Raw genomic sequence first — 26,871 nt, 5'->3', positions numbered from 1 at the left:
ACATTTTCAGCATCAGATTTGCTTTTAGCTAATTTGAATGGCAGCTATGAAAAAACGTGCAGCTTCTGCACTCTTTAAGGCTGTTACAATGTGGGATGTTTCTAAATTCCAGTTTTGTCGCCACCTTTTTTGGAGGCAATGACACATGCCACATCACAGCTTGGTGTGTCAGGAATGCTCTCATATCTTCCCCAAATAAGCCTGGATAGTGACTGTTGGCAAGCTATTCAACCATGGAGGGCATCACATGCAATCCCATTTTCATTTGATTTTCTAGTGTACACACAGTCCAGGAAGCGTCACTGGACAGCAGTCATACCTGGGATCAAAAGCAAAATACTGCAGATGCTGGAAATCTGAAATAAAAACAGAAAATGCTGGAAAAGCTCAGCAAGTCAGGCAGCATCCGTGCAGAAAGAAACAGAGTTAACGTTTCAGGTCGAAGACCTTTCGTCAGAACTGGTTTGATTTAAATAGATTAACACCTCACTAAAATAACAGACAGGGTAATGTCACACAAATATGTTAAGTGTTTTCCCACTAATATCACCAACAGTAATCCATAGGCTATGGATACAGCAAAGGCTATGGGCCCTGACAACATCCCAGCTGTAGTGCTGAAGACTTGTGCTCCAGAACTAGCTGCGCCTCCAGCCAAGCTGTTCCAGTACAGCTACAACACTGGCATCCACCCGACAATGTGGAAAATTGCCCAGGTATGTCCTGTCCACAAAAAGCAGGACAAATCCAATCCGGCCAATTACCGCCCCATCAGTCTACTCTCAATCATCAGCAAAGTGATGGAAGGTGTCGTCGACAGTGCTATCAAGCGGCACTTACTCACCAATAACCTGCTCACCGATGCTCAGTTTGGGTTCCGCCAGGACCACTCGGCTCCAGACCTCATTACAGCCTTGGTCCAAACATGGACAAAAGAGCTGAATTCCAGAGGTGAGGTGAGAGTGACTGCCCTTGACATCAAGGCAGCATTTGACCGAGTGTGACACCAAGGAGCCCTAGTAAAATTGAAGTCAATGGGAATCAGGGGGAAAACTCTCCAGTGGCTGGAGTCATACCTAGCACAAAGGAAGATGGTAGTGGTTGTTGGAGGCCAGTCATCTCAGCCCCAGGGCATTGCTGCAGGAGTTCCTCAGGGCAGTGTCCTAGGCCCAACCATCTTCAGCTGCTTCATCAATGACCTTCCCTCCATCACAAGGTCAGAAATGGGGATGTTCGCTGATGACTGCACAGTGTTCAGTTCCATTCGCAACCCCTCAGATAATGAAGCAGTCCGAGCCTGCATACAGCAAGACCTGGACAACATCCAGGCTTGGGCTCATAAGTGGCAAGTAACATTCGCGCCAGATAAGTGCCAGGCAATGACCATCTCCAACAAGAGAGAGTCTAACCACCTCCCCTTGACATTCAACGGCATTACCATCGCCGAATCCCCCACCATCAACATCCTGGGGGTCACCATTGACCAGAAACTTAACTGGACCAGCCATATAAATACTGTGGCTACGAGAGCAGGTCAGAGGCTGGGTATTCTGCGGCGAGTGACTCAACTCCTGACTCCCCAAAGCCTTTCCACCATCTACAAGGCACAAGTCAGGAGTGTGATGGAATACTCTCCACTTGCCTGGATGAGTGCAGCTCCAACAACACTCAAGAAGCTCGACACCATCCAAGATAAAGCAGCCCGCTTGATTGGCACCCCATCCACCACCCTAAACATTCACTCCCTTCACCACCGGCGCACTGTGGCTGCAGTGTGCACCATCCACAGGATGCACTGCAGCAACTCGCCAAGGCTTCTTCGACAGCACCTCCCAAACCCGCGACCTCTACCACCTAGAAGGACAAGGGCAGCAGGCGCATGGGAACAACATCACCTGCACGTTCCCCTCCAAGTCACACACCATCCCGACTTGGAAATATATCGCCGTTCCTTCATTGTCGCTGGGTCAAAATCCTGGAACTCCCTTCCGAACAGCACTGTGGGAGAACCGTCACCACACGGACTGCAGCGGTTCAAGAAGGCGGCTCACCACCACCTTCTCAAGGGGCAATTAGGGATGGGCAATAAATGCCAGCCTTGCCAGCGACGCCCACATCCCGTGAACGAATTTTTAAAAAAAAATTTTTTTTTAACCAGTTTGGAGGTACACATTGAGTCTTCCTCCCATTTGTCACAATACTGTGTCAAACATTGCTGCTGTCATTGTACAGCCAATTACATAATTTAAAAAAAGGTCAGGACTGAGCAAAGAACAGAATTTTTACTCCCTTTAATTGTGAAATTTGGACTATCGAAGTATAGCAAAATAGCCCAAAATTAATGCATGTTTCAGTCTTGAAAAGTTGAACTGAAACAGAAGTGAGGTTCAGACCTTAATGTTCTTTGCAAAAAATAACTCGCCCTTTCAATAATTTTAACTAATGTAACTCATTTTACCTTTCCTGTAGCTCCCCATGAGATGTGTAGGGATGACTACATCATGACAATGACCTGGAAGAGGACTGCAGCTGGGGAACTTGTTTATAACAAATGCCCTCCAAATGCAACAGGTAATAATACAACAATAATATTACTTACTCTGTAGGGAAATGGTTCAACAAATTTTTATTCTGTTTTTGCACATAAATCTGTGTCCCATGACAGTAATTCAGCTGGTGCACATTGGCACTTTAGTAAAGTGAGTGCGAGGCTGTTGTAAATTCAAGTTAACCTTCATTCAAAGGGCAATAAAGTGAGAATGAAGATCTGTTAGTTGATGAACTGGGGAGAGAGTTAAAATCAGAAGTCTCTGTTTTGATCTTGTACAAGCCGGTAATTTAGTGTGCTACTGAATGATTTTCTCCTGTGCTTTGGAACCTAGTTTCGTGATATAACTACTGTTGTGTTGCAATGCATTGTTTTTTGTTAAATGTATTCCTGTTCCAAGGCCAGTTGGTTAAAATACTTGAAATGAGGAGATCTGGAGTAATGGAGCCGTAGGGTGATTCTTGCTCTTTACAACAATGCATTTTGAGGAGAGAGAGCAGTTTTGAAAGAGAGGTAGATAACACCCGATGAGAGGGAACCATTTACAAATTCAGCTGGCACAGGTGCCAGGAAGGAAATTTGGGTGGTTACCAATTTAGTGGGAATGGGGTCAAGGAAGCATGAGGAGGGTCTCATGGATGAGATGAGCTCGAAGAGGGCATGAAGGGAGATGGTTGACAAACTGGAGAGATGCGCAAATTAAGAAAGGGGGAGCCTGGGAGGGAGGTTTGGCATGGTAGGAAAGGGGTAGGGGAGGATGCAGCAAAGGCAACTCAACGTATGGTCTCAGCCTTGGTGACAAAGAATTGGATGCTTTCCTTGCACTTGTTGCTGGAGGTGAGGGTGGAGGGCTCAGGGGAGAGGGGCCAAGGTTATCTTTGCTCTTCAGGATGATCCTGGAATAGCGTATGGTTTTAGCAGAGGAGAAGGAAGCTCGATAGGCGTGGTGCAGCCAGATCTGGTGATGGATGGTTAAAGCACTTGCGTGCCAGATACGCTGACGTCTCCGCCCCTTGGACTTCAGGAAACGAAGGTGGAGGCCATACCAGGAAGAATGGCTAGGAAGGAAAAGAGTAAAAGTTTTTCTGGGGACAAGGGCAACAAAGGTGTAGATGAGGAAGTAGTTGAGCAATTAGACAGTTGCAGAAGTATCATAGTGAATGGAAGGCCAAAGGTGACACAGTTTCAAAGTGCAGTTATAAATGTCTTGGGAGTGTTTTTTCGAGGAGCGCACGCAAAAAGAAGTGATGCTGGAAGGGAGTGGGGTTGTGGGTGATGAGGGATACAAGGAAGTGGTCAGTGATCGAGACCATGGGAAAGGAGAAGCCGCGGGAGATGGCAGATCGAGGGGGTGGCTGTGAATATGGGTAGGAGAGTTTATATGGAGGGAGAAGTTTAAGGAGCACAGGAGGGCAGTGAATTCAGAGCGAGGGCAAGGTTAGCTCAGATGGAGATTAAAAGCACCAAGGATGAGGAGTACTCGGTGCAGAAGCTGAGGGGGGAATGGACAGTGAGAAACTTGTGGGGTGCAACAAGGATTTTAAAGGAGAATTGAGATGAGTGGAATAAGGTGAGGTGTTAAAAGGAGGAAAAAGTGCTAGAGGAGTAGCGGGAGAGACCAAGGTGTGACGTCGTGATAAGGGACACACCACCACCATAGTGGTTTGGGCAGGGCAGGTGGTAGAAAGTACAGCCAGGCGGGAAGGCTGCAGAAAGTAGCAAGATGTCACCACTCATGATCCAAGTTTTATTCAAAGGCAGGATGTCAGTGCAGTCATCCACAATAAAGTCCGTGTTCACGGACATTCTGGAGGGAAATCTGGAGACGGTCGGTGATTGAACTACTGGTAGAGCGCAAAGGGGTAGTGCGTGGGGTAAACAAGATGGGATGGAGGTTGGCGAGGTTAGCCTCTAGAGGGCATGCTGGAGGGGAAGGTCTTTGAGAGAGGCGGATGGGACAGTTGGGATTGCTGCTTGTAAGGAGGCAGCGACAGGTGACTCGATGGCCCCTTCATAGAATGGCGCCAACCCCTGGTTTATGCTGATTCTTTATTGGTTTACTGGGTAAAGGCACCAATCCCTGGTCTGTCCTGCTTCCCCAATAGTTTACTGGGTGAAGGCACTAATCCGTGGTCTGTCCTGGTTCCCTGTGTTTACTGGGTAAGGGTATCGATCCGTGGTCTGTCCTGGTTCCCTGTGTTTACTGGATAAGTGTATCGATCCGTGGTCTGTCCTGGTTCCCTGTGTTTACTGGGTAAGGGTAACGATCCGTGGTCTGTCCTGGTTCCCTGTGTTTACTGGGTAAGGGTATCGATCCGTGGTCTGTCCTGGTTCCCTGTGTTTACTGGGTAAAGGTAATGATCCCTGGTCTGTCCTGGTTCCCTGTGTTTACCGGGTAAGGGTAACGATCCGTGGTCTGTCCTGGTTCCATATGTTTACTGGGTCAGCATAATGATCCCTGGTGTGTCCTGGTTCCCTGTGTTTACTGGGCAAGGGTAACGATCCCTGGTCTGTCCTGGTTCCCTGAGCGTTTACTGGGTAAGCGTAATGATCCCTGGTCTGACCTGATTCCCTGAGGGTTTACTAGGGGGTAAGGGCAATGATCCCTGGTCTGTCCTGATTCCCTGAGCATTTACCGGGTAAAGGCAACGATCCCTTGTCTGTCCTGATTCCCTGAGCATTTACTGGGTGAAGGCAACGATCCCTGGGCTGTGATGAGTCTTCAATGATTTAGTGACAAAACAGTTATCGTGTATTTGAGTTCTATGACCCTTTTGTAATGATTTATCATTTGCTTGGATTGTTGCACACTGTCTAACAACACAATGAAACACAGCAATTCACCCTTAAGATCCCATCATCAGCCTTCCTCAGCTGCGGGTCAAAATGACCCCTTTGGCAACTTTATTGGGAGATTAATTGTGATTGGGAGAGATGGTAAGCAGAGTCTAAAATCTTTTCCATTGGAGGGTTTGATGGGGGAAATAAATGAGAGAGTTACACTGGCCCATATTTTTCACTATCTGCTAACTATTTTCAAACAAGCAGAATTAGAGATCTGGGAAAACGTTGCTTGCCTGCTTTCTTACCTGGGACATGGTGCATGGAATGGATGGACCTAAAGGAAATGTGGAAGAATTAAAAAAGGAATATTAAAACAAATTTTAATGCATCAAGTTTTTTGAGGTTGTGAATTGAAGTCTTCAGGCACAAAATAGGGATGATGTAGCATCCAGCAAAACAATGATCGTGAGGTCACTAAAAAAAAGATCTACCCTGAACAAACACAAGTAAGTTTGAAGGTGAGATACAGGTCATGTTTCTGATAATTCGATCCACATTTTGCTGTCCGAAATTATTGCTCACCAAGAACAGCTGTGAGATATTGGCATAACTAAAGACGCATGTTCCATTATTAAAAATCTTAATAGATAATTAATTTGAAATTTAAGTAGTTTTGTGCTGTCTACAAAGTTACTGTATTTGAAATGTTGATGCATATTTCATAAAGTGCAAATTATCAGATATGCTGTGTATAATATATATTTATTTTTAATAAAGATTTGTGTTTTATTTTTTGAACTACATTGATTTTGGATCAGTTTTATGTACATGGTTCTGCAGGCAAATCACAAAATCATAAGCTTTAACAATTTGATAGTTTCTCTTGCGTTCATGCTTTATTTTTAATTACTCTTTCATGCTGAGGCAGGGACTGAGGTACAGTGGTTTTGTCTGTCTGCTTTTGGTGCCATTCTCTCTGTCGGCAAATACCAACTTTTACCTCAACAGCTCAAGGATGAACCAAATCCCAATCGTCAGATCGTTCAATTCCTTGTCATTATTACTAACATTACTCAGCTATTTCTAAGCACTTTTTAAGGAGCTATTATTTAAACCCCAGCAGGCCAATTCTAGAAAGTGTGCTCTGGCCTGGAGCTTTGCGCACCAGTGGCACGCTCACAATTTCCCAGTTTATACACTCCTGGTGAGGAATGCTCCAGGCCAGGAACATGCATTCAGAAAACTAGTCCTCAGCTCACAAATAGCAGTAAAATGTATTCACGTTACTGTCAAAATCCTGCTGCAACAGATGGCAACAACATACAAAATTAAACATATAATGTGATTAATTGTTCAATAAATAACTATATACTGATCTGTTAAAACTCTGAAAAGAACTCAGATAGAGAAGCCAAATACATTGAGGAAGGGAGTCAAACACTGCCACTGCTACAACGCAAAAAGATGAATTGTAGGTGGACAGTTGTCAGCCTTAATACACAACTCCAGGGTGAAAGATGGCGATTGTGTATATATCAATTCAATGGGACTCATTGACCAGTCTCCTGTGGGGGACTTCGATAAAGTCCCCCACAGGAGACTGGTCAAGAAGGTACGAGCCCATGGAATCCAGGGTGCCTTGGCACTTTGGATACAAAACTGGCTTAGTGGCAGAAGGCAGAGGGTGATGGTCGAAGGTTGTTTTTGTGACTAGAAGCCTGTGGCCAGTGGGGTACCACAGGGATCGGTGCTGGGTCCCTTGCTGTTTGTGGTCTACATTAATGACTTGGATATGAATGTAAAAGGTATGATCAGTAAGTTCGCTGATGATACAAAAATTGGTAGGGTGGTAAATAGCGAGGAGGATAGCCTCAGTCTGCAGGACGATATAGATGGGTTGGTCAGATGGGCGGAACAGTGGCAAATGGAATTTAACCCGGAAAAGTGCGAGGTGATGCACTTTGGAGGGACTAACAAGGCAAGGGAATACACAATGAATGGGAGGACCCTAGGCAAGACAGAGGGTCAGAGGGATCTTGGTGTGCAAGTTCATAGATCCCTGAAGGCGGCGGAACAGGTAGATAAGGTGGTAAAGAAGGCATATGGGATACTTGCCTTTATTAGCCGAGGCATAGAATATAAGAGCAAGGAGGTTATGATGGAGCTGTATAAAACACTGGTTAGGCCACAGCTGGAGTACTGTGTGCAGTTCTGGTCGCCACACTACAGGAAGGATGTGATCGCTTTGGAGAGGGTGCAGAGGAGATTCACCAGGATGTTACCAGGGCTGGAGCGCTTCAGCTATGAAGAGAGACTGGGAAGATTGGGTTTGTTTTCCTTGGAGCAGAGGAGGCTGAGGGGGGACATGATTGAGGTGTACAAAATTATGAGGGGCACAGATAGGATGGATACTAAGGAGCTTTTTCCCTTCGTTGAGGGTTCTATAACAAGGGGACATAGATTCAAGGTAAAAGGCGGGAGGTTTAGAGGGGATTTGAGAAAGAACTTTTTCACCCAGAGGGTGGTTGGAGTCTGGAACTCACTGCCTGAAAGGGTTGTGGAGGCAGGAACCCTCACAACATTCAAGAAGCATTTGGATGAGCACTTGAAATGCCATAGCATACAAGGCTACGGACCAAATGCTGGAATATGGGATTAGAGTAGACAGGGCTGATGGCCGGCGCGGACACGATGGGCCGAAGGGCCTCTATCCGTGCTCTATAACTCTATGACTCTATGACTCAAAGTGTATCAGTGCTGGTGGGATTCCGAGATGTAATACCTGGACCAACTTGAATGGAGAATTGAGCTGGGTCTTATAAAAAACCCAAGAGTCGAGGGGAATCAAGGGATATGGGGATCGGGTGGGAAAGTGGAGTTGAGGTCAAAGATCAGCCATGATCTTATTGAATAGCGGAACAGGCTCGAGGGGCCGTATGGCCTGCTCCTGCTCTTATTTCTTATGTTCTTATGTAAATTAAAAGGAGAGGCCTATAATGTTGCCAAGAAGAGTAGTAAGCCTGAGGATTGGGAGAGTTTTAGAAACCAGCAAAGGAAGACCAAAAAGTTGATAAAAAGGGAGAAAATAGAATATGAAAGTAAACTAGCAAGAAATATAAAATGGATTGTAAGAGCTTCTACAACTATGTAAAAAGGAAGAGAGTCGCAAAAGTAAATGTTGGTCCCCTAGAGGCTGAGATAAGAGAAATTATAATGGGGAATCAGGAAATGGCAAATGTGTTAAATAAATATTTTGTTTCTGTCTTCACAGTAGAAGACACAAAAAGCATACCAGACATAGTGGGGAACCAAGGGGCTAATAAGAGTGAGGAACTTAAAGTAATTATTATCAGTAGAGAAAAAGTACTGGAGAAACTAATGGGATTAAAAGCCGATAAATCCCCGAGACCTGATGGCCTACATCCGAGGGTTCTAAAAGAGGTGGCTGCAGAGATAGTGGATGCATTGGCTATGATCTTCCAAAATTCCCTAGATTCTAGAACAGTCCCAGCAGATTTGAAGGTAGCAATTGTAACCACACTATTCAAGAAAGGAGGGAGAGAGAAAGCAGGGAACTACAGGCCAGTTCGGCTGACATCCGTCGTTGGGAAAATGCTGGAATCCAATATTAAGGAAGTGGTAAGAGAGCATTTCGAACATCATAATATAATTAGGCAGAGTCAACATGGTTTTATGAAAGGGAAATCGTGTTTGACAAATTTATTTGAGTTTTTTGAGGATGTAGCTAGCAGCATAGATAAAGGGGAACCAGAGGATGTCGTATATTTGGATTTTCAAAAGGCATTCGATAAGGTGCCACATAAAAGGTTGTTACACAAGATAAGGGCTCATGGGATTGGAGGTAATATATTAGCATGGATAGAGGATTGGTTAACAGACAAAAAACAGAGAGTAAGGATAAACGGGTCATTTTCAGGTTGGCAGGCTGTAACAAGTGGGGTACCGCAAGGTTCGGTGCTTGGGCCTCAGCTATTTACATTCTATATTAATGACCTGGATAAGGGGACCGAGTGTAGTGTATCCAAGTTTGCTGACAATACAAAGCTAGGTGGGAAAGTAAGCTGTGAGGAGGACAGAAGGAGTCTGCAAAGGGATATAGACAGGTTAAGTGAGTGGGCAAGAAGGTAGCAGATGGAGTATAATTTGGGGAAATGTGAGGATGTTCACTTTGGCAGGAAGAATAAAAAAACAGAATATTTTTTAAATGGTGAGAAATTATTAAATTTTGGTGCCCCGAGAGACTTGGGTGTTCTGGTACAAGAAACACAAAAAGTTAGCATGCAGGTATAGCAAGCAATTAGAAAGGCAAATGGCATGTTGGCCTTTATTGCAAAGGGGTTGGTGTATAAGAGTAAGGAAGTCTTATTATAATTGTCCAGGGCTTTGGTGAGACTTCACCTGGAGTACTGCGTACAGTTTTGGTCTCCTTATCTAAGGAAGGATATACTTGCCTTACAGCCGGTGCAGCGAAGGTTCACTAGATTAATTCCTGGGATGAGAGGGTTGCCCCACAAGGAGAGGTTGAATAAAATGGGCCTACACCGTCTGGAGTTAGGAAGAATGAGAGGTGATCTCATTGAAACATATAAGATTCTGAGGGGGCTCGACAAGGCAGAGGCTGAGAGGTTGTTTCCCCTGGCTGGAGATTCTCGAACTAGATGACATTGTCACAGGATAAGAGGTTGGCCATTTAATATTGAGATGAGGAGGCATTTCTTCGCTCAGGGTGTTGTGAATCTTTGAAATTTCCCCACCCCAGAGGACTGTGGATGCTGAGTTGTTGAGTATATTCAAGGCTGAGATAAATGAATTTTTGGACTCTAGGGGAATCAAGAGACACGGGGATCAGGCGGGAAAGTGGAGTCGAGGTTGAAGATCAGCCATGATCTGATGGAATGGCGGAGCAGGCTCGAGGGGCCGTATGGCCTACTCCTGCTCCTATTTCTTATGTTGTTAAAATAAGCGGTGCCTATTTGCCAATGGAGTATCATAATGGGCTCAATTTTAGGGAGCAATTGCGGGTGCGTTAGGGGCGGGGGGCTCCGAAAATTGCGGAAATCCCGTTCGGGTTTGGAATCCGGCTCCAACCCGCTGATTTCCGAGTTTCCCAGGGACCCACCTGCATGCGCACGGGCAACCCAATAACGGAAGTCCCACCGGCAATTAAAGCCGGCGAGATGACAGTTAAAGAGCCAAATGTACCTCACTGAGGTACTAAAGGCACTTTACCTGTGACAGAGTAAGTGATTAGAATGATTTTTAACTTATGTGGGCGGCTTGCTCACCGCTTCTGATTCACTCAGGCGTGAAGGGCCGGATCAGGGAACAAGAAACGAAATAAATTAAATAAAAAACCATAGACGGAAGTGAAAACACAAAATGAACCTACCTTTGCACCATTCTCCTATGTCTGATGTCTCCCTCTCCGATGTCCCATTCTTCACCCACCCATTATCCTCCCAATATCCCACTCTTCACCTCCCCGATCTTCCTCTCTCCCCACCCGATCTTCCCCTCTCCCCCCCTCCAATCTTCCCATCTCCCCCACCCTGATCTTCGCCTCTCCACGCCCTCTCCCACCCAATCTTCCATTCTCCCCCCGGATCTTCCATTCTCCCCCCCCCCCCCACCACCCCAGTCTTCCAGTCCAGCACCAGATTACTCCTCGCTCTCTCTTTCTCACCCCCCGCCCCTCGCGTTGCAGCTCCTAACTGCAGCCAGCCTGTCAATCAGGCTGACTGCCGGGCGCGAAACCTGGAGAGGACGTTAATCATCCTCAATCAACATGCAATTGCGTCGGAAACGGTAAGTTTTGTACATGCAGGTTTGCCACATGCACCTTCAACCTCCCGCTGCCAACCCACCACCATTGCAAAATCAACCCCAATATCTGCACAAAGGTGTACTTGCATTAGTTAATGTGTGCAGTTTTTGAATTCCAATAAAAGATTCTGGCTAGGGTTTTCCATTGCTGCGCTCACAAGCTGCAATTTTCTGCCCATTCACTTTATGGGCAGAAAATTGAGGGCCGCCAAGTGCAGAAACAGAAAACTCCAGCTGCTGTTTGGAAGCATCTGACCAAGGTACAGGTGCATACTGCTGCTTACTATGGATAGTGAGTGAGTGAGTCATTCATGTCCTTGTAGGCTGCCAATCTACACAAGTCTGATAGATGTTAGCTATCTGGCAACCTTGCGCAGATTGATGCCCTAGCTCATTTTGGGAGTAAAAGTCAACCCCAGCCATTCCAGCTCATCAGCTTTGTGAACAACTTCATTGATGGATACGATGGGAAGTTGGCCCTCAGATCAGTTAACTTGTTTGCAATGATAAGTGCTTGGCAATTTGTGGGCTCAAACACAACTTCCCATCTCTTGCTTCACCACTGAATAGCTCTGAGATCCTGGTTCAAAGCTGACGCATTCTTTTTCTGAGTGAGGTGTTACAGTAGCATGCAGGAGGATGCCTTCCGCATAGATTGCCAGATTGCAATGGAATCATAGAATCATAGAAAGGTTACAACATGGAAGGAGGCCATTCAGCCGATCGTGTCTGCGTTGGCTCTATGCAAGAGCAATCCAGCTAGTCCCACTCCCCCACCCTATCCCCATAGCGCTGCAAATTTTTTTACTTTCAATTACTTATCCAGTTCCCTTTTGAAGGCCATGATTGAATCTGCCTCCACCACCCCCTTGGGTAGTGCATTCCAGATCCTAACCACTTGCTGTATAAAAAAGTTTTTCCTCATGTCATCTTTGGTTCTTTTGCCAATCATCTTAAATGTCCTCTGGTTCTTGACTCTTCCATCAATGGGAACAGTTTCTCTCTATCTACTCTGCCTAGACCCTTCATGATTTTGAATACCTCTATCAAATCTCCTGGCAACCGTCTCTGTTCCAAGGAGAACAACCCCAGCTTCTCCAGTCTATCCGCGTAACTAAAGTACCTCATCTCTGGAATCATTCTATTAAATCTCTTCTGCACTCTCTCTAAGGCCTTCACAACTTTCCTAAAGTGCAGTGCCCAGAACGGGACACAATACTCCAGTTGTGGCCAAACCAGTGTTTTATAAAGGTTCATCATGACTTTCATACTTTTGTACTCTGTGCCTCTATTTATAAAGCCCAGGATCCCGTATGCTTTTTTAACCGCTTTCACAATCTGCTCTGCCACCTTCAACAATTTGTGCATATATACCCCCAGATCTCTCTTTTCCTGTACCCTTTTTCGAGTTGTGCCCTCTAGATTATATTGCCTCTCCTCATTTTTCCTACTGAAATGTATCACTTTGCATTTTTCTGCATTAAATTTCATCTGCCATGTGTCTGCCCATGCCACCACCTCTCTATATCCTCCTCACTGTTTACTAACCTTCCAAGTTTTGTGTCATCCGCAAATTTTGAAATTGTGCCCTGTGCACCCAAGTCCAAGTCATTAGTATATATCAAGAAAAGCAGTGTTCCCAGCTTCGACCCCTGGGAAACACCACTCTACACCCCTGTACACCTCCCTCCAGTCTGAAAAACAACCGTTCACCACTACTCTCTGTTTCCTGTCCCTTAGCCAATTCTGTATCCATGTTGCTACTGCCCGCTTTATTCCATGGGCCGCAATCTTGAGTGCCTACCATGCGGCATTTTATCAAATACCTTTTGAAAGTCCATATACACTATATCAGCTGCATTGCCCTCATCTATCCTCTCTGTCATCGCATCAAAAAACTCTATTAGGTTAGTTAAACATGATTTGCCTTTAACAAATCCATGCTGGCTTTCCCTAATCAATCCACACTCGTCCAAGTGACTGTTAATTCTGTCCCAGTTTCTATCATTTCTAAAAGTTTCTATCATTTCTAAAAGTTTCCCCACCACTGAGGTTAAACTGACTGGCCTATAGTTGCTGGGTTTATCCTTACAACCATTTTTGATCAAGGGTGTAACATTTGCAGTTCTCCAGTCCTCTGGCACCACCCCCGTATCTACGGATGTTTGGAACGTTATAGCCAGTACCTCCGCAATTTCCACCCTTATTTCCCTCAGCAACCTGGGATGCATCCCATCCGGATCGGGTGACTTATCTACTTTAAGTACAGCAAGCCTTTCTATTACCTCTTCTTTATCAATTTTTAGCTCATCCTGTATCTCAACTATATCTTCCTTTACTGAGACTCTGGCAGCATCTTCTTCCTTGGTAAAGACAGATGCAAAGTACTTATTTTGTACCTCGGCCATCCCCCCTGCCTCCATGAGTAGATCTCCTTTATGGTCCCTAATCAGCCCCACCCCTCCTCTTACTACCCGTTTACTGTTTACATGCCTATAGAAGACTTTTGGATTTCCTTTTATGTTGGTCGTCAGTCTATTCTCATACTCTCTCTTTGCCCCTCTTATTTCCGTTTTCACTTCCCCTCTGAACTTTCTATATTCTACATGGTTCTCACTTGTGTTATTAACCTGACTTCTGTCACACGCCCCTTTTTTCTGTTTCATCTTACTCACTATCTTTTTTGTCATCCAGGGAGCTCTGGCTTTAGTTGCCCTACCTTTCTGCCTCATGGGAATGTGCCTAGACTGTACCCGAAACATCTCCTCTTTAAAGACCGGCCACTGTTCAATTACAGTTTTGCCTGCCAATCTTTGATTTCAATATACCTAGACCAGATCTGTTCTCATCCTATTGAAATTGGCCCTCCTCTAATTGAGTATTTTTACTTTAGAGTGGTCCATAACATACTGTTTTGCAGATGTTCTTTTAAATATACAATAAAGAGGGTTTGTCCCAGGATACTTGAGGAACACAAGGACTGATGTTACATGCTATATACGTTAAACCCTTTGTACCAACTTACGTGAAAAAGGTTGGCAACTATGAGTTAATCCACTAGCCACAAGCACCATGTAACATTAACTTGACCTTCAAAACTTGTTGCCATAGATGTTCAAACACCCCTTTGATACTGACTGCTGCAAGGCTGACATTTCAATGTTGGCTGAGTGACCCATGTATATTTTGGGAAACACATGTTAATAAGTTAGCTGTGCTACCAAACTGTGAATTGTTTATTAGATGATCATAAAATACATGTTTCCTTAAAGTGTCATTGATGTTGGATTCAATTATCTCATTTATTACATTCAGAAGTGACTTTGAATGGTAATTATGTGCATCACATTTGTTCTTTTTAGGCTTTGATACCATGGATACTAATGTCTCCTTCCAAACTGGAGAGAATTGTCCACACAAATCAATTATGTCAGCCTTGCCTCAGTGTAGCACTGCCATCTCTGAGTCAGGAAGGTGTAAGTTCAAGAAACCAACCCAGAAACTTGAGCACATAATCTAGGCTTGCACTTCAAAAACCTTGAAAGTTTGTATTATACATGTTCCTTTTTCATTTTTCCCCATTTTTCCATTCTTTTTGTTTTCATAGTATCATAGGTACAGCACAGGAGGAGGCCATTCATCCCATCGTGCTATCCAATTAGTCCCATTCCCCTGCTCTTACCCCATAGCCCTGAAATTTTTTGCCCTTCAAGTATTTATCCAATTCCCTTTTGAAAGTTACTATTGAATCTGCTTCCACCACCCATTCAGGTAGTGCATTTCAGATCATTGCAACTCGCTGCATAAAAAAATGTTTTCTCATGTCGCTGCTGGCTCTTTTGCCAAGCAACTTAAACCTGTGACCTCTGGTTACTGACCTCTCTGCCACTGGAAATAGCTTCTTTACTCCTTATTTGCTCTGTCAAAACCGTTCATGATTTTAAACACCTCTATCAAATCTCCCCTTAACCTTCTCTGTTTTAAGGAGAACAACCCCAGCTTCTCCAGTCTCTCCACATAACTGAAGTCCCTCATCCTTGGTACCATCCTAGTAAATTTCTTTTGCACCCTCTCTAAGACATCCTTCCTAAAGTGTGGTGCCCAGAATTGAACACAATATTCCAGCTGAAGCCTAACCAATGTTTTATAAAGGTTTAGGATAACTTCCTTGCTTTTATAACCTATGCCTGTATTAATAAAACCAAGGATCCCATATGCTTTTTTAACAGCCTTCTCAATTTGCCCTGCCACCTTCAAAGATTTGTGTATGTGCACCCCCAGGTCTCTATGTTCCTGCACCCTCTTCAAAATTGTACCATTTAGTTTATATTGCCTCTACTCATTCTTCCAACCAAAATGCATCACTTCACACTTCTCTGCGTTACATTTTATCTGTCATGGGTCTGCCCATTTCTCCAGTCTGTCTATGTCCTCCTGAAGTCTGTTACTATTCTCCACATTGTTTACTACATTTCCGAGTTTCGTGTCATCTGCAAACTTTGAAATTATACCCTCTATATCCAATTCCAGGTCATTAATATATAATCAAAAACAGCAGTGGTTCTAATACTGACCACTAGGGAACACCACTGTTTATTTCCCTCCAGTCTGAAAAACAACCGTTCACCATTACTCTCTGCTTTCTATCCCCTAGCCAATTTTGTATCCACACTGCCACTGTCCCTTTAATCTCATGGGCTTTAATTTTGCTAACAAGTCTATTATGTGGTACTTTATTAAATGCCTTATGAAATCCATATATATATCGTCAACCACACTACCCTCATCAACCCTCTCAATTACTTCATCAAAGAACTCAATCAAGATAGTCAACTTTAACAAATCCATGCTGACTTTCATTTACTAGCCCACACTTTTTCAAGCGCCAATTTATTTTGTCCTTAATTATTGTCTCTAAAAGTTTCCCCACCAGTGATGGTAGGCTGACTGTCCTGTAATTGCTGGGTTTATCCCTCTCCCTTTTTTTGAACAGGGGTGTAACCTTTGCAATCCTCCAGTCCTCTAGCACCATCCCCATATCTAAGGAGGATTGGAAGATTGTGGCCAGAGCCTCTGCAATTTCCACCCTTACTTCCCTCAGTAACCTAGGTTGCATCCCATCTGGACCGGGTGACTTTTCTACTTTGAGTGCTGCCAATCTTTTTAAGTACCTCCTCTTTATCTATTTTTATCCTATTCAATATCACTACTACCTCCTCCTTTACTGCTACATTGGCAGCATCCCCTTCTCTAGTGAAGACGGATGCGAATTATTCATTTAGTGCCTCAGCCATGCCCTCTGCCTCCACAAGAAGATCTCCTTTTTTGTCTCTAATCGGTCCCATGCTTCTTTTGACTACCCTTTTATTATTTATATGTTTATAAAAAACTTTTGGGTTCTCTTTTATGTTAGCTGCTAATTTATTCTCATACTCTCTCTTTGCCCCTCTTATTCCCTTTTTTAGATCTCCTCTGTACTTTCTGTATTCAACCTGGTTCTCTACTGCATTGTGAACCTTACATTCATCATAAGCCTCCTTTTTCTGTTTAATTTTAATCTCTATATCTTCAGTCATCCAGGGAGCTCTAGCTTTGGATGCCTTTCCTTTCCCCCTTGCACGGATGTGTCTACTCTGTACCCGAACCAACTCCTCCTTGAAGGCCTCCCATTGTTCCATTACTGTTTTGCCTACCAGTTTTTGATTCCAGTCCACCTGGGCAAGATCCCTTTTTAACTCACTGAAATTTGCTCTCCTCCAGTTAAGCATTTTCACATTTGATTGTTCCTTGTCCTTTTCGATAACTATTCTAAACCTAATGATATTATGATCACTGTTCCCCAAATGCTCCCTCACTGAAATCATACTCCACCTCCCCCATTTCATTTCTCAGAATTAGATCCAGCAATGTTTCCTTCCTGGTTGGGCTGGAAACAACCAGCTGAAGTTTATATATACATCAATTATAGTCAGCTTTCTAATAAATTTGCAGACAATATTTAACCATTTTAGATTCCACAGAAACATTACATACTGTTATGGGGAACATATATTCTCCAAAACAAATTGGAACAAAAAAACACACTTCTGAAAATTTTTTAAGCAAAATTCCCTGGATATTAGTAACAAAAACCACTACTAACAATATAAGATAAAATGGAAAATAAACATAAATGGCAAAAGAGCCTATGCCTCTTTAAGAGCTCCATCGTAAATAGAGCTGGACAGGAGTGCCCACAGCAAACCCATCCTAAGTGGATGGAAAATGGTTCTTAATTTAAATGTGATGGAAGATTTAAATGAGGTCCTCACCTGTTTTCTTTGAGACCACTTTACGCAGACCTAAAAAGCTGGTGGAAAAGTGGCACAGATCTGGCAATATGGGTCTCCAATTGCCCATTGCAGCTCTACACTGCCAGTCATGACAATCAGAAAGTTGACTTTTTAATGATTTTAATTATGACATCGAGTGCCTTGAACTGGGTGCAAACCTTATATACTGGATTTCTGAAAGAACTGGCAGGACTCTAGGGAGAACAAGGAGGAATGTTACGACTACAGTACCTCTTTCCATTTTTTGTTCCCTTGATGTTTAGGCTCAGCCAATCGCAGATGTTTATTAAATTCTCGTGGAATTGCATTTTGGGGACCACCGAGTTTTGCCAGATGTGTCTCGCATGATTACAGGCACTTACATGTATCGGTAGGTACAGTTCACTTCTCTTACATATGAAATCAGTGAGAGCTTCAAAGGAGGTACTATAAGCCTTTAGTGCATTGAGTGATGTAATGCGTTAAACACCTCAACTCAGGATCCTGATCCATATCTAGGCCAGTTTGTTGGAATGAAAGTCTGCTTGCCATGAAGGAATTACATCAAATGAGTTTAGTTAGTCTTGATCTAAATTTTAATGCAGTATTAATTGGCACAAAATCGCAATAAAACGTCACAAGCAAAGGAAAATAATATAGTATAAACCATCACAATATTTTGGTATATAAGGGGAGATTTTCCACTTTGGTGCTCTCGAGAGTGCTGCAGTGGAAAATCTCCCTCATGATTTTTCTTTAATCAATTCTGGATTACTTCTCCATAACCATGCAGTATTGAGATTGCAGTCATTAATCCTAGGCTGAACACAAGTAATTGGTATTCACAATGATAGCCTCTGTTGATGCAAAAAAAAGACCCAAAACCAAATAAAACTGCCCCATCCCACATTATTCTATGTGTAAACCATTTGAACTGCTCTATTAATTTTCTGCCCACAACTCACTTGTAGCAAACCATTATTGTATTTATAAACCATATATAAGCCTGTCGATTACACTCGAGACAGTAACCTACTTTGGACATCCATTATTTTCTGTTAACACATCCTAATAAATACAATAGTTAGCCACTCAAGTGCGTTAAAACACCTATTGAACAATGTAATAACATTCTGATTTGATTATTTTTATGTGAGAAATTATTTTATTTATAGCAAAATCCCCATATTTATTGTATAAACAGAATACAAAATAAAGAACAATGAGATTTACAATGTGATCAGTAGCATCATAGGTCATAACCTTTCACTTGTGAGTTGCTAAATCCTACAAGTGTAATAAACAGAGGGGTTGATTTTAACTCATCCTGCCCAGCGGGAACGAGTAAGGGAGCATTTAAAATGGAGCGATCTGCCTGACTGCCCCACCCCGCTCAAATCCCACTGGCCATTGTCTTTACTGCACACTGCAGTTCGGTGGCTGAGGTGCCCGCTGGAAGCAGGCGGGAGCCTCATGAATGAATGCAAATTGGGATCTCATTACATTAGTGGAACCCTGATTGCATTTTACACGGGCCTGAGTGGGGAAGCCGCCGGGGCTTTCCCGGCAGGTGAAGGTAGTTCAGCAGCTCTTGGCAAGGACATAGAGGCCCTCCAAGGTAAATGAAAAAACTTTCCTTAGTGGGGCTAGGAGGAGCAGAATTGCTCCTCCTCCGGGCCCCATAAGGAAAGTCGCGTCCACCCCTGCCCAGACTCCCCCACTTTCCCTCCCACAAGACCTTCCTGAAAACGCCTCCCCGCGACTTACCTGCTTCCTGGCCTTCTTACTTGCGCACCCACCCACCAGCCAGCTGCTGCTTACTGCCCGTTTCGGGCAGGCAGTTGACCGACGGCATGCAGATGAGGCTTGGGAGTAAAACTTAGGTCTGCGAGTGTGTATTGCACACACTCAGCCCGTCCGAAACCCCGAGGATTAAAATTGATCCTGGGATATTGCGCTATATCCCTTTGTGTGTGTGTTTTTTCACTCACTCTGGACAAGTTTTAGCCATTTATATCAGCTTATCCACATGGCTTCCTTCTGGACTAAACCAATAGAACTGGGGAAAAGGTAATAAAAAAAAATAATGGAAATACATAGCAGACCCACCAGCATCTGTAAAGAGAAAAGGCATGTTAATGTTTCGGGTGTAGCCCTTTATCAGCGCTCTGGCCACGGAGAACTTATAATGGGTCAGCACCCAAAACATTAACTTGTTTTTTCTCTTCGCAGATGCTAATGCATCTGCTGTGTATTTCCATAATTTTTTTAAATTTCAAATTTGCAGGTTTCTTTTCATGGGTTAAAGATAAAATGCTTTCTCGGGGTTGGGGGAGTGGTCACTGCTTCTGTGTGTACAACCACTTGTATGAATCTGTTGAATCAATTGTGAACAGTCAAGTTTACATTCAAATATCCTACAGCATGTGCTCACTGGTGACGGTGGCTGGTGCACACAGTTAACATGTTTGATTATTTTTGGTTGTCAACTGGATATTATAACACTAGCCACTGCATTTGAGTTCTTGCTTACTCAACGGGGAAAGGTTATATCATACCATATAGGTATACAGAGTCCCTGTTTATTCAACAAGGTAAGAATTATACACTGTAATGGCACTGAGTTCCTGTTTGTTCAACAGGATAAGGGTTATATACTGCATAAATGTTTTGGAGTTCCTGTATATTCAGTAGGGTAAAAGTTATACACTAACTGTATTGAGTTCCTGTTTATTGAACAGGTAAGAATTGATATCTTAGTGTATTGAGTTCCTGTTTATTCAACAAGATAAGGGTTATAGAGTTTGTAATTGTGCTGACCTGTTTATTCAGCAGGATAAGGGTTATGTATTGCCTAAACATACAGAGTTCCTGCATATTCAGTAGGGTAAGGATTATACACTGTGTAACTGCACCAAGTTCCTGTTTATTCAACAGGTAAGAGTTGTATATGTATTGAGTTCCTCTTTATTCAGCAGGGTTACGATTACATTATTCAAACGGTGTTCCTGTTTTTTTCAACAGGATAAGAGTTATTTATAGTGTAGCTGCACAGAGTTCTGATTTATTCAGGAAAATGAGGGTTATTCACCTTGTAACTGCAGAGTTCTTGTTCACTGGAATACCAGAGTCCTTGTTCATGCAGGATGTGTTTTCTTTTGATGCTTGAACTGCATTATTGAGGAGCAAGTAGTGGGTGCATGTAAAATATAACAGTTCTTATGTTTATCTTCACTGAAAATCAAAGCTATTAGATCAACTATTAGCTGAAGTGTCATTGTGGAATTCTTTACACAAAAGGATGAAAAGCATCAGGCATTTTATCTAATTCATTCCTCTGCCAGAGGCCATCCATTTATATTGTTGAACTAACACCTCCAGTGGTGTTGCTAATGGACAGAAAGAACAAATTGTCTCACTTCCTGTATGTATCTGATTCTTTCTTCTTTCCTAACTTTTAATTATTTCTTTGTCTCCCACTCTTTTTTCCTTGTGGCTCCCACACAATTTGTTCACTGTGCACACGGTACCTGCACCGCAACCCCCCCCCCCCCCCCACCACGATCCATCCCTTGCCCACCTCATCCATGCAAACAAAGACTTACCTGAAGATGTCCTCTCCCTGGCTGGTCTCTCATCTGACTGAGACCAACCTGTCAATCAACTGGTCGGGAAACCGACAAAATAAAACATCCTTACATCAAAATCTTAAGGACATCCGGGAAACCTGTACTAATGGGTTTCCTGACCTCAAATTGACCCCCCGCCCCCTTTCCGGCTCCGTTTGAAAATTGAGCCCATAGAGTACAAAAGCAAGAAGGTCATGATGAACCTTTATAAAACACTTATTCGGCCACAACTGGAGCGTGGTGTCCAATTCTGCGCACAGCACTTTAGGAAGGATGTGAAGTCCTTAGAGAGGGTGCAGAAAAGATTTACTTGAATGGTTCCAGGGATGAAGGATTTCTGTTATGTGGGTTGACTGGAGAAGCTGGGGTTGTTCTCCTTAGAGCAGAGAAGGTTAAGGGGAGATTTGATAGGTGTTCAAAATCGTGAGAGGTCTAGGCAGAGTAGCTAGAGAAACTGCTCCCATTGGTGGAAGGGCCAAGAACCAGAGGACACAGATTTAAGGTGATTGGCAAAAGAACCAAAGGCGACATGAGGAAATTTTTTTTTTATACAACGAGTGGTTATGATCTGGAATGCACTGCCTGAAGAGGTGGTGGAGTCAAATTCAGTTGTGGCTTTCAAAAGGGAATTGGCTAAGTATTTGAAAGGAAAAATTTTGCAGGGCTATGGGGAAAGGGAGAGGGAGTGGGACTAGCTGGATTCTCTTGGAGAGCCAGCACAGGCTCGATGGGCTGAATGGCCTCCTTCTGTGCTGTAACCATTCTATGATTCTATTTAAGGTAATCGGCAAGAGTCAGGCGATATAAGGAAACATTTTTTTTTAATGCAGCGAGTTATTATCTGGCATGCACTGCCTGAAAGCAGATTCAATAGTAACTTTCAAAAGGGAAAGGGAATTGGAAAAATACTTGAAGGGAGAAAAATTACAGGGCTATGGGGAAAAAGCAGGGGAATGGGACTAATTGGATAGCTCTTTCAAGGAACCGGCACACGCACAATGGGCCAAATGGCTGCTTCCTGTGTTGTACCTATGAAAACATGATAAGGACAGGAACATTATACCATTTGATGCATAATGTATCATTCTGCTGCTAATCTAGAGCTGTATGTAATTTGGCCTATACTTTTAAGGCCAGAAGATCTACTTGCTATAAATGGGCACACTCACTTCAATTAGATCAATGCTAATACTGAAGTTAGAGGGTAATTGTTTCTCTAGATTGGCAGCTGTTTGTAAAATCCCTGGCTTCAAGATCAGAAAAAACAGTAAGAAATGACTGTTGCTCTTTTTTAAACATTATTTTGCGCTATACATTTTATTGGAGGTAGTTTCTTACTGTCCTATATCCATCTTGCAGCTGGCAATGGTTTAGCACCCAACTCTTAGTCTTCATTTGTGGGCCACTTTAGGCTCCTGAGCCTGCTGGCCTGGGGGCCAACTTGCCCATCTTCCTCTGGCTCTGTAAGATACATCCCTTTCTGATGGCAAGCTTGTGCAGTATGCAGCAAGCCATAATGACCCTATAGACCCCTGCAGGGTGTAGGGAATTCCTTATTTTGTGTGATTCTTGGACACTGGACAAATAGTCAAGCAAAGAAAGTCACCCTCACTCCGTAGTTTCATTAATCAAAAGTAATTATTTATTGATGTTATCATTCATATGAGCATTTATGAAGCAAAATCAAACCATACATATGACTTCCATCTATAAAATCCTGTTTTGCACTTAATAATTCACAACATTATTATGCAATGACTTAACAGTACATATGATGTGGAGATGCCAGTGATGGACTGGGGTTGACAAATGTAAGGAATCTTACAACACCAGGTTATAGTCCAACAGTTTTATAGTCCAAAAGCTTGTGATTTTCAAATAAAACTGTTGGACTATAACCTGGTGTTGTAAGATTCCTTATATTTAACAATACATATACAAACTTTAAACCAAGGATTTTGCTCATCGGGCTTGAAGGTTGATCAGCTCTTCAGAATTTGAGGTCCTCTTCTTCTTGCGTGGTGTTCAACTGCAGTGTGTGTTCCTTGTGACTTCCAGGTGGTGAAGAAGAGAGACTGTTCTTCTCTCAAAGTTTTCTTTTTATATATTTTTTTAACAATAAGATGAAGGATTGGGGAGGATCATTCTTTTTGTCCAGTCGCTCCCTGTTGCTATGCCTCAATCATTAACATACTTCAATGAAGTATGTTTAGGCTTTGATCATGTGACTGGAGACCCTTTGATGTAGAAAAGACCATGTGCTCGAATGATGGAATGTAAAAGGCCCCTTTACTGTCTCTGTTTATGGCCTTTAATGTAGAGATAGCCCTTTCATTTTTATGCTCAGACATTCTTAATGGTCCTTACGTCTCCAATTTTGATTGCTTCAAATCCATTCCTTATACCATTTGACCATATGCTGGATGCAACACCACTTGATGTTTCACAACACCCAGCTCTTTGAACAGACTACCAGATAGGAATGAGAGGCCCATGCCTTTTCACACCAATCATTGCTTTCCCGATCCGAAGCCTTTGATGTATGTCTTTGTTGCTTTTTCTTATATTACTCCCGGCTGTATATAATTTATTCTAGTGTTCTGGGGTTCCACAGTCGGGTCATGAGCCACTGCTGTAAGCGGGGGGCCTTGTCCCCCAGAAGGCTAACAGACCTCTGGTCTGGACCGGTGAACATACTTCACTCTCTCAACATGAATGTATCATGGAAGCCCCCTGAGTGATAGATATTCACATGACATTGATTTTAAGCTGCACTATCAAGGAATGAAAACCTTTTCTGTTGAAATAGTTTATGGGAGTCTGTAAGGCTGCACGTATAGCTACATGTGACCTGTCAATAGCCCTCCAGACCTGTAGAAATCCTACCACTCTGTAAAACTGTATTGGCCTTTCGTGCTGATAGGCCACAGCCATTGGAAAGGAAATAAACAACAACAACTTGCATTTATATAGCACCTTTAACGTGCAAAAATGTCCCAAGGCACTTCATAGGAGCGTTATCAAACAAAATTTGACACTGAGCCACATAAGGAGATATTAGGAGATATTGGTAGACTTTAAGGAGCGTCTTAAAGGAGGAGAGAGAAGCGGAGAGGTTTAGGGAGGGAATTCCAGAGCTTAGGGCCTAGGCAGCTGAAGGCACAGCCACCAATGGTGGAGTGATGAAAATCGGGGCTGCGCAAGAGGCCAAAATTGGATTGAGAGTAAATTGAGATGTGCGTCCGAAACAGGGCATCTGTCACCTGCTTTATGTAGCAGTGGGCTGCCTTTTGATTTATGTGGCACATAATGTAGCCTAAAAGGAACCTGCGGAAATAGATTGAGTGCCGCTGTCATTTTTATTATCATTTTTATTGTTTGTATTGTGGCTATGGTGAATGAAGGCTCTAGATCCAGGCAAATAGTTGGGACTGTAATGATCTCCTTTGGAAATCAGCAGCCTTCTGATCTACTGGTGTCTTGACAAGGTCAGGTATGAATGACTGGGTCTGCAGATACAGTGCAGTGAGTATCTGCAAATCTGTGCCAACTGCTGCATATGGTGCCTTTCCAATTTGACCTCTCCCCAGGCTTCCTCCACATGCTTATCGTGCTCTTCCTCCTCAAAACATGGGTACAGAGGGATGCCCGGGGGAAAGAGTTTCTTTGGGGATACAGCTATTGTGGCCAGACTCCAGTAATGATGCAATCAAAGTTTGTACTCCTAAGCAGCAATCCAAGTTCAGTAATGTTCGGGACAAATCACTTCCACACCAAATGGCCACCAAGCAACACTTCAGGTTTGCTTACACCTCTAGCAAACTGCAGTGCCACTGTTATAGTGGTGTTAATGCTTGGGGGTGGTAACCGGGTGATGGGGGTACACAGTCCTTAAACAAGGATTTTAAGGCTTGAATGAGTTTTCACTTAGGTGCAGTGGGGATCTAGGAGCAGAAGTGGAGGAAAATAGGAAACTGCTAAACCACTCCTGCATTTTCCTCCACTTGGCGTCAAAATTACACCCAAACACTGGCATTAAATCAGAGGAAAATTTAGTTTGAAACTCTCGTAACTATATTAGCTGGTCAGCAATTCACAGACTGTCAGTCGCATTCAATTTTTGAAAGAATGGAATGGCTTGGCTCATTGATCACTTCCAAACATTTTAAATGACCTATCTCCATCCAGGTACAATAGCAGAAATCAAACTATGCATATCAATGCCTTCCTGAACCATGCATGTCTGTAGCTCATCCTGGGGTATGACTATCTCAGCTCAACTTCAGTAGGGGTGGCTATAAATTGCGCCATGTAGCGCTCGTTTTGTAGACACTACGCGGCCTCCTAAGGACCCAAAATAGCATCCGGAATGCGTACGCACGCTTCTAGCGTGACGTGCGCCGTACACCATCTTGGTAAAGGCATTTGCGCACGAGCAGATAACGAACGCCGGCAGCATGTAAAGTAAGGAGAATATGCGTTAGATCACTGTGCAATGCTGATTTAAAGGGATAGATACAATTTTGGAACTAAACGTTCCAGCCAAGCACTGTCTTAACCTTGTACAACTGAACAGGTCATAGACGGCCTGGAGGACCCCCCCCACCGACCAGCGCTATTTAAAGAGATCATGCAGGTGTTGCAGGTTAGTTGCTGGATTATTGCATCTGGCTGTTGGTTCAATTTTATGTGCTTGTTAAAGCTTCCTATACTTGGAGAAAGTTGCAATATTACACAAGTGGCCTGGTAGGTCCTGCTGGTTACCGTTGGTGGCATTTACAACAGTGTGCTGAACAAGATTGCTGCCAACCATGGGGGGCCTGCTGGGGCAGGTCAAGCTGCGAGGAGAGGGAGGAGGAGCAGGAGGAGGCACTGGGCACTGAGCAGGAGGCCAAATACAATGAGGACCTTCAACGACCAATTCTCTTACCTCAACATGAGCGAAGATCAGTGCATCCGACAGCTGTGGTTCACGAAAGAGGTCGTGACGGAGATATGTAAACAGCTGCAGCCACAACTGTAGCCTCAGGGCAGGGCAAAGACAGCATTACGTGTGGCTGTGAAGGTAACCATGGCGTTGAACTTTTATGGCTCTGGATCCTCTCAGGCCACTGCTGGCGATATGTGCAACATCTTGCAGTTTGCAGTGCAACAGATTTATAACTTTCCCGCTTGACAGAGAGAAGCAGAATGAGCGAGCACGAGGGTTTGCTCACATTGCAGGTTTCCCCATGGTGCAGGGTGCCATTGACTGCTCGCATATTGCCATACGTGCTCCACATCTCAACTCGGCCATCTTCATGAACACAAAGGGATTCCACTCCCTCAATGTGCAGCTGGTGTGCGACCACATGCGTGCATCATGCAAGTCAATGCCCACTACCCTGGCAGAAGTCATGACTCCTTCATTATGCGGCAGTCCAACGTCCCACCTATCTTTCAACCGGCACGGCAAGTCAAAGGCTGGCTACTGGGCGACAAGGGCTGTCCCCTCATGAAGTGGCTCATGACTCCGGTCAGGAACGCACGCACACGTGCAGAGCAGGCCTACAATGAGAGCCATGTGGCCTCACGAAACATGGAGCATGCCATAGGAGTCTGAAAGCAATGCTTCCACTGTCTGGACCGTTCTGGAGGAGGCCTGCAGTTCTCCGCTGAGCGGGTGTCAAGCTTTGTCATTGTATGCTGCGTGCTGCACAACCTCGCCATTATGAAAGGCCACTGCCTCTCCAGCAAGAACTTGAGATAGAGGCAG

The 26,871-nt window shown here is 43.8% G+C and overlaps 1 protein-coding gene across 1 annotated transcript in view; it reads left to right on the top strand.

The window, feature by feature from the left end:
* The window catches only part of LOC137342497 (adhesion G protein-coupled receptor B2-like), a 697,882-nt gene that overhangs the window by 355,253 nt on the left and 315,758 nt on the right, over positions 1-26,871 (top strand). Inside the window, exons 8-9 of the mRNA XM_068006399.1 lie at positions 2,470-2,571; positions 17,772-17,878. Coding sequence (XP_067862500.1) covers positions 2,470-2,571; positions 17,772-17,878 — 209 coding nt within the window. The remainder of the gene's footprint in view (positions 1-2,469; positions 2,572-17,771; positions 17,879-26,871) is intronic.

Source organism: Heptranchias perlo, chromosome 26 (assembly GCF_035084215.1).
Source record: "Heptranchias perlo isolate sHepPer1 chromosome 26, sHepPer1.hap1, whole genome shotgun sequence".
Taxonomy (NCBI): domain Eukaryota; kingdom Metazoa; phylum Chordata; class Chondrichthyes; order Hexanchiformes; family Hexanchidae; genus Heptranchias; species Heptranchias perlo.
This window is presented reverse-complemented; position numbering and strand designations above follow the sequence as displayed.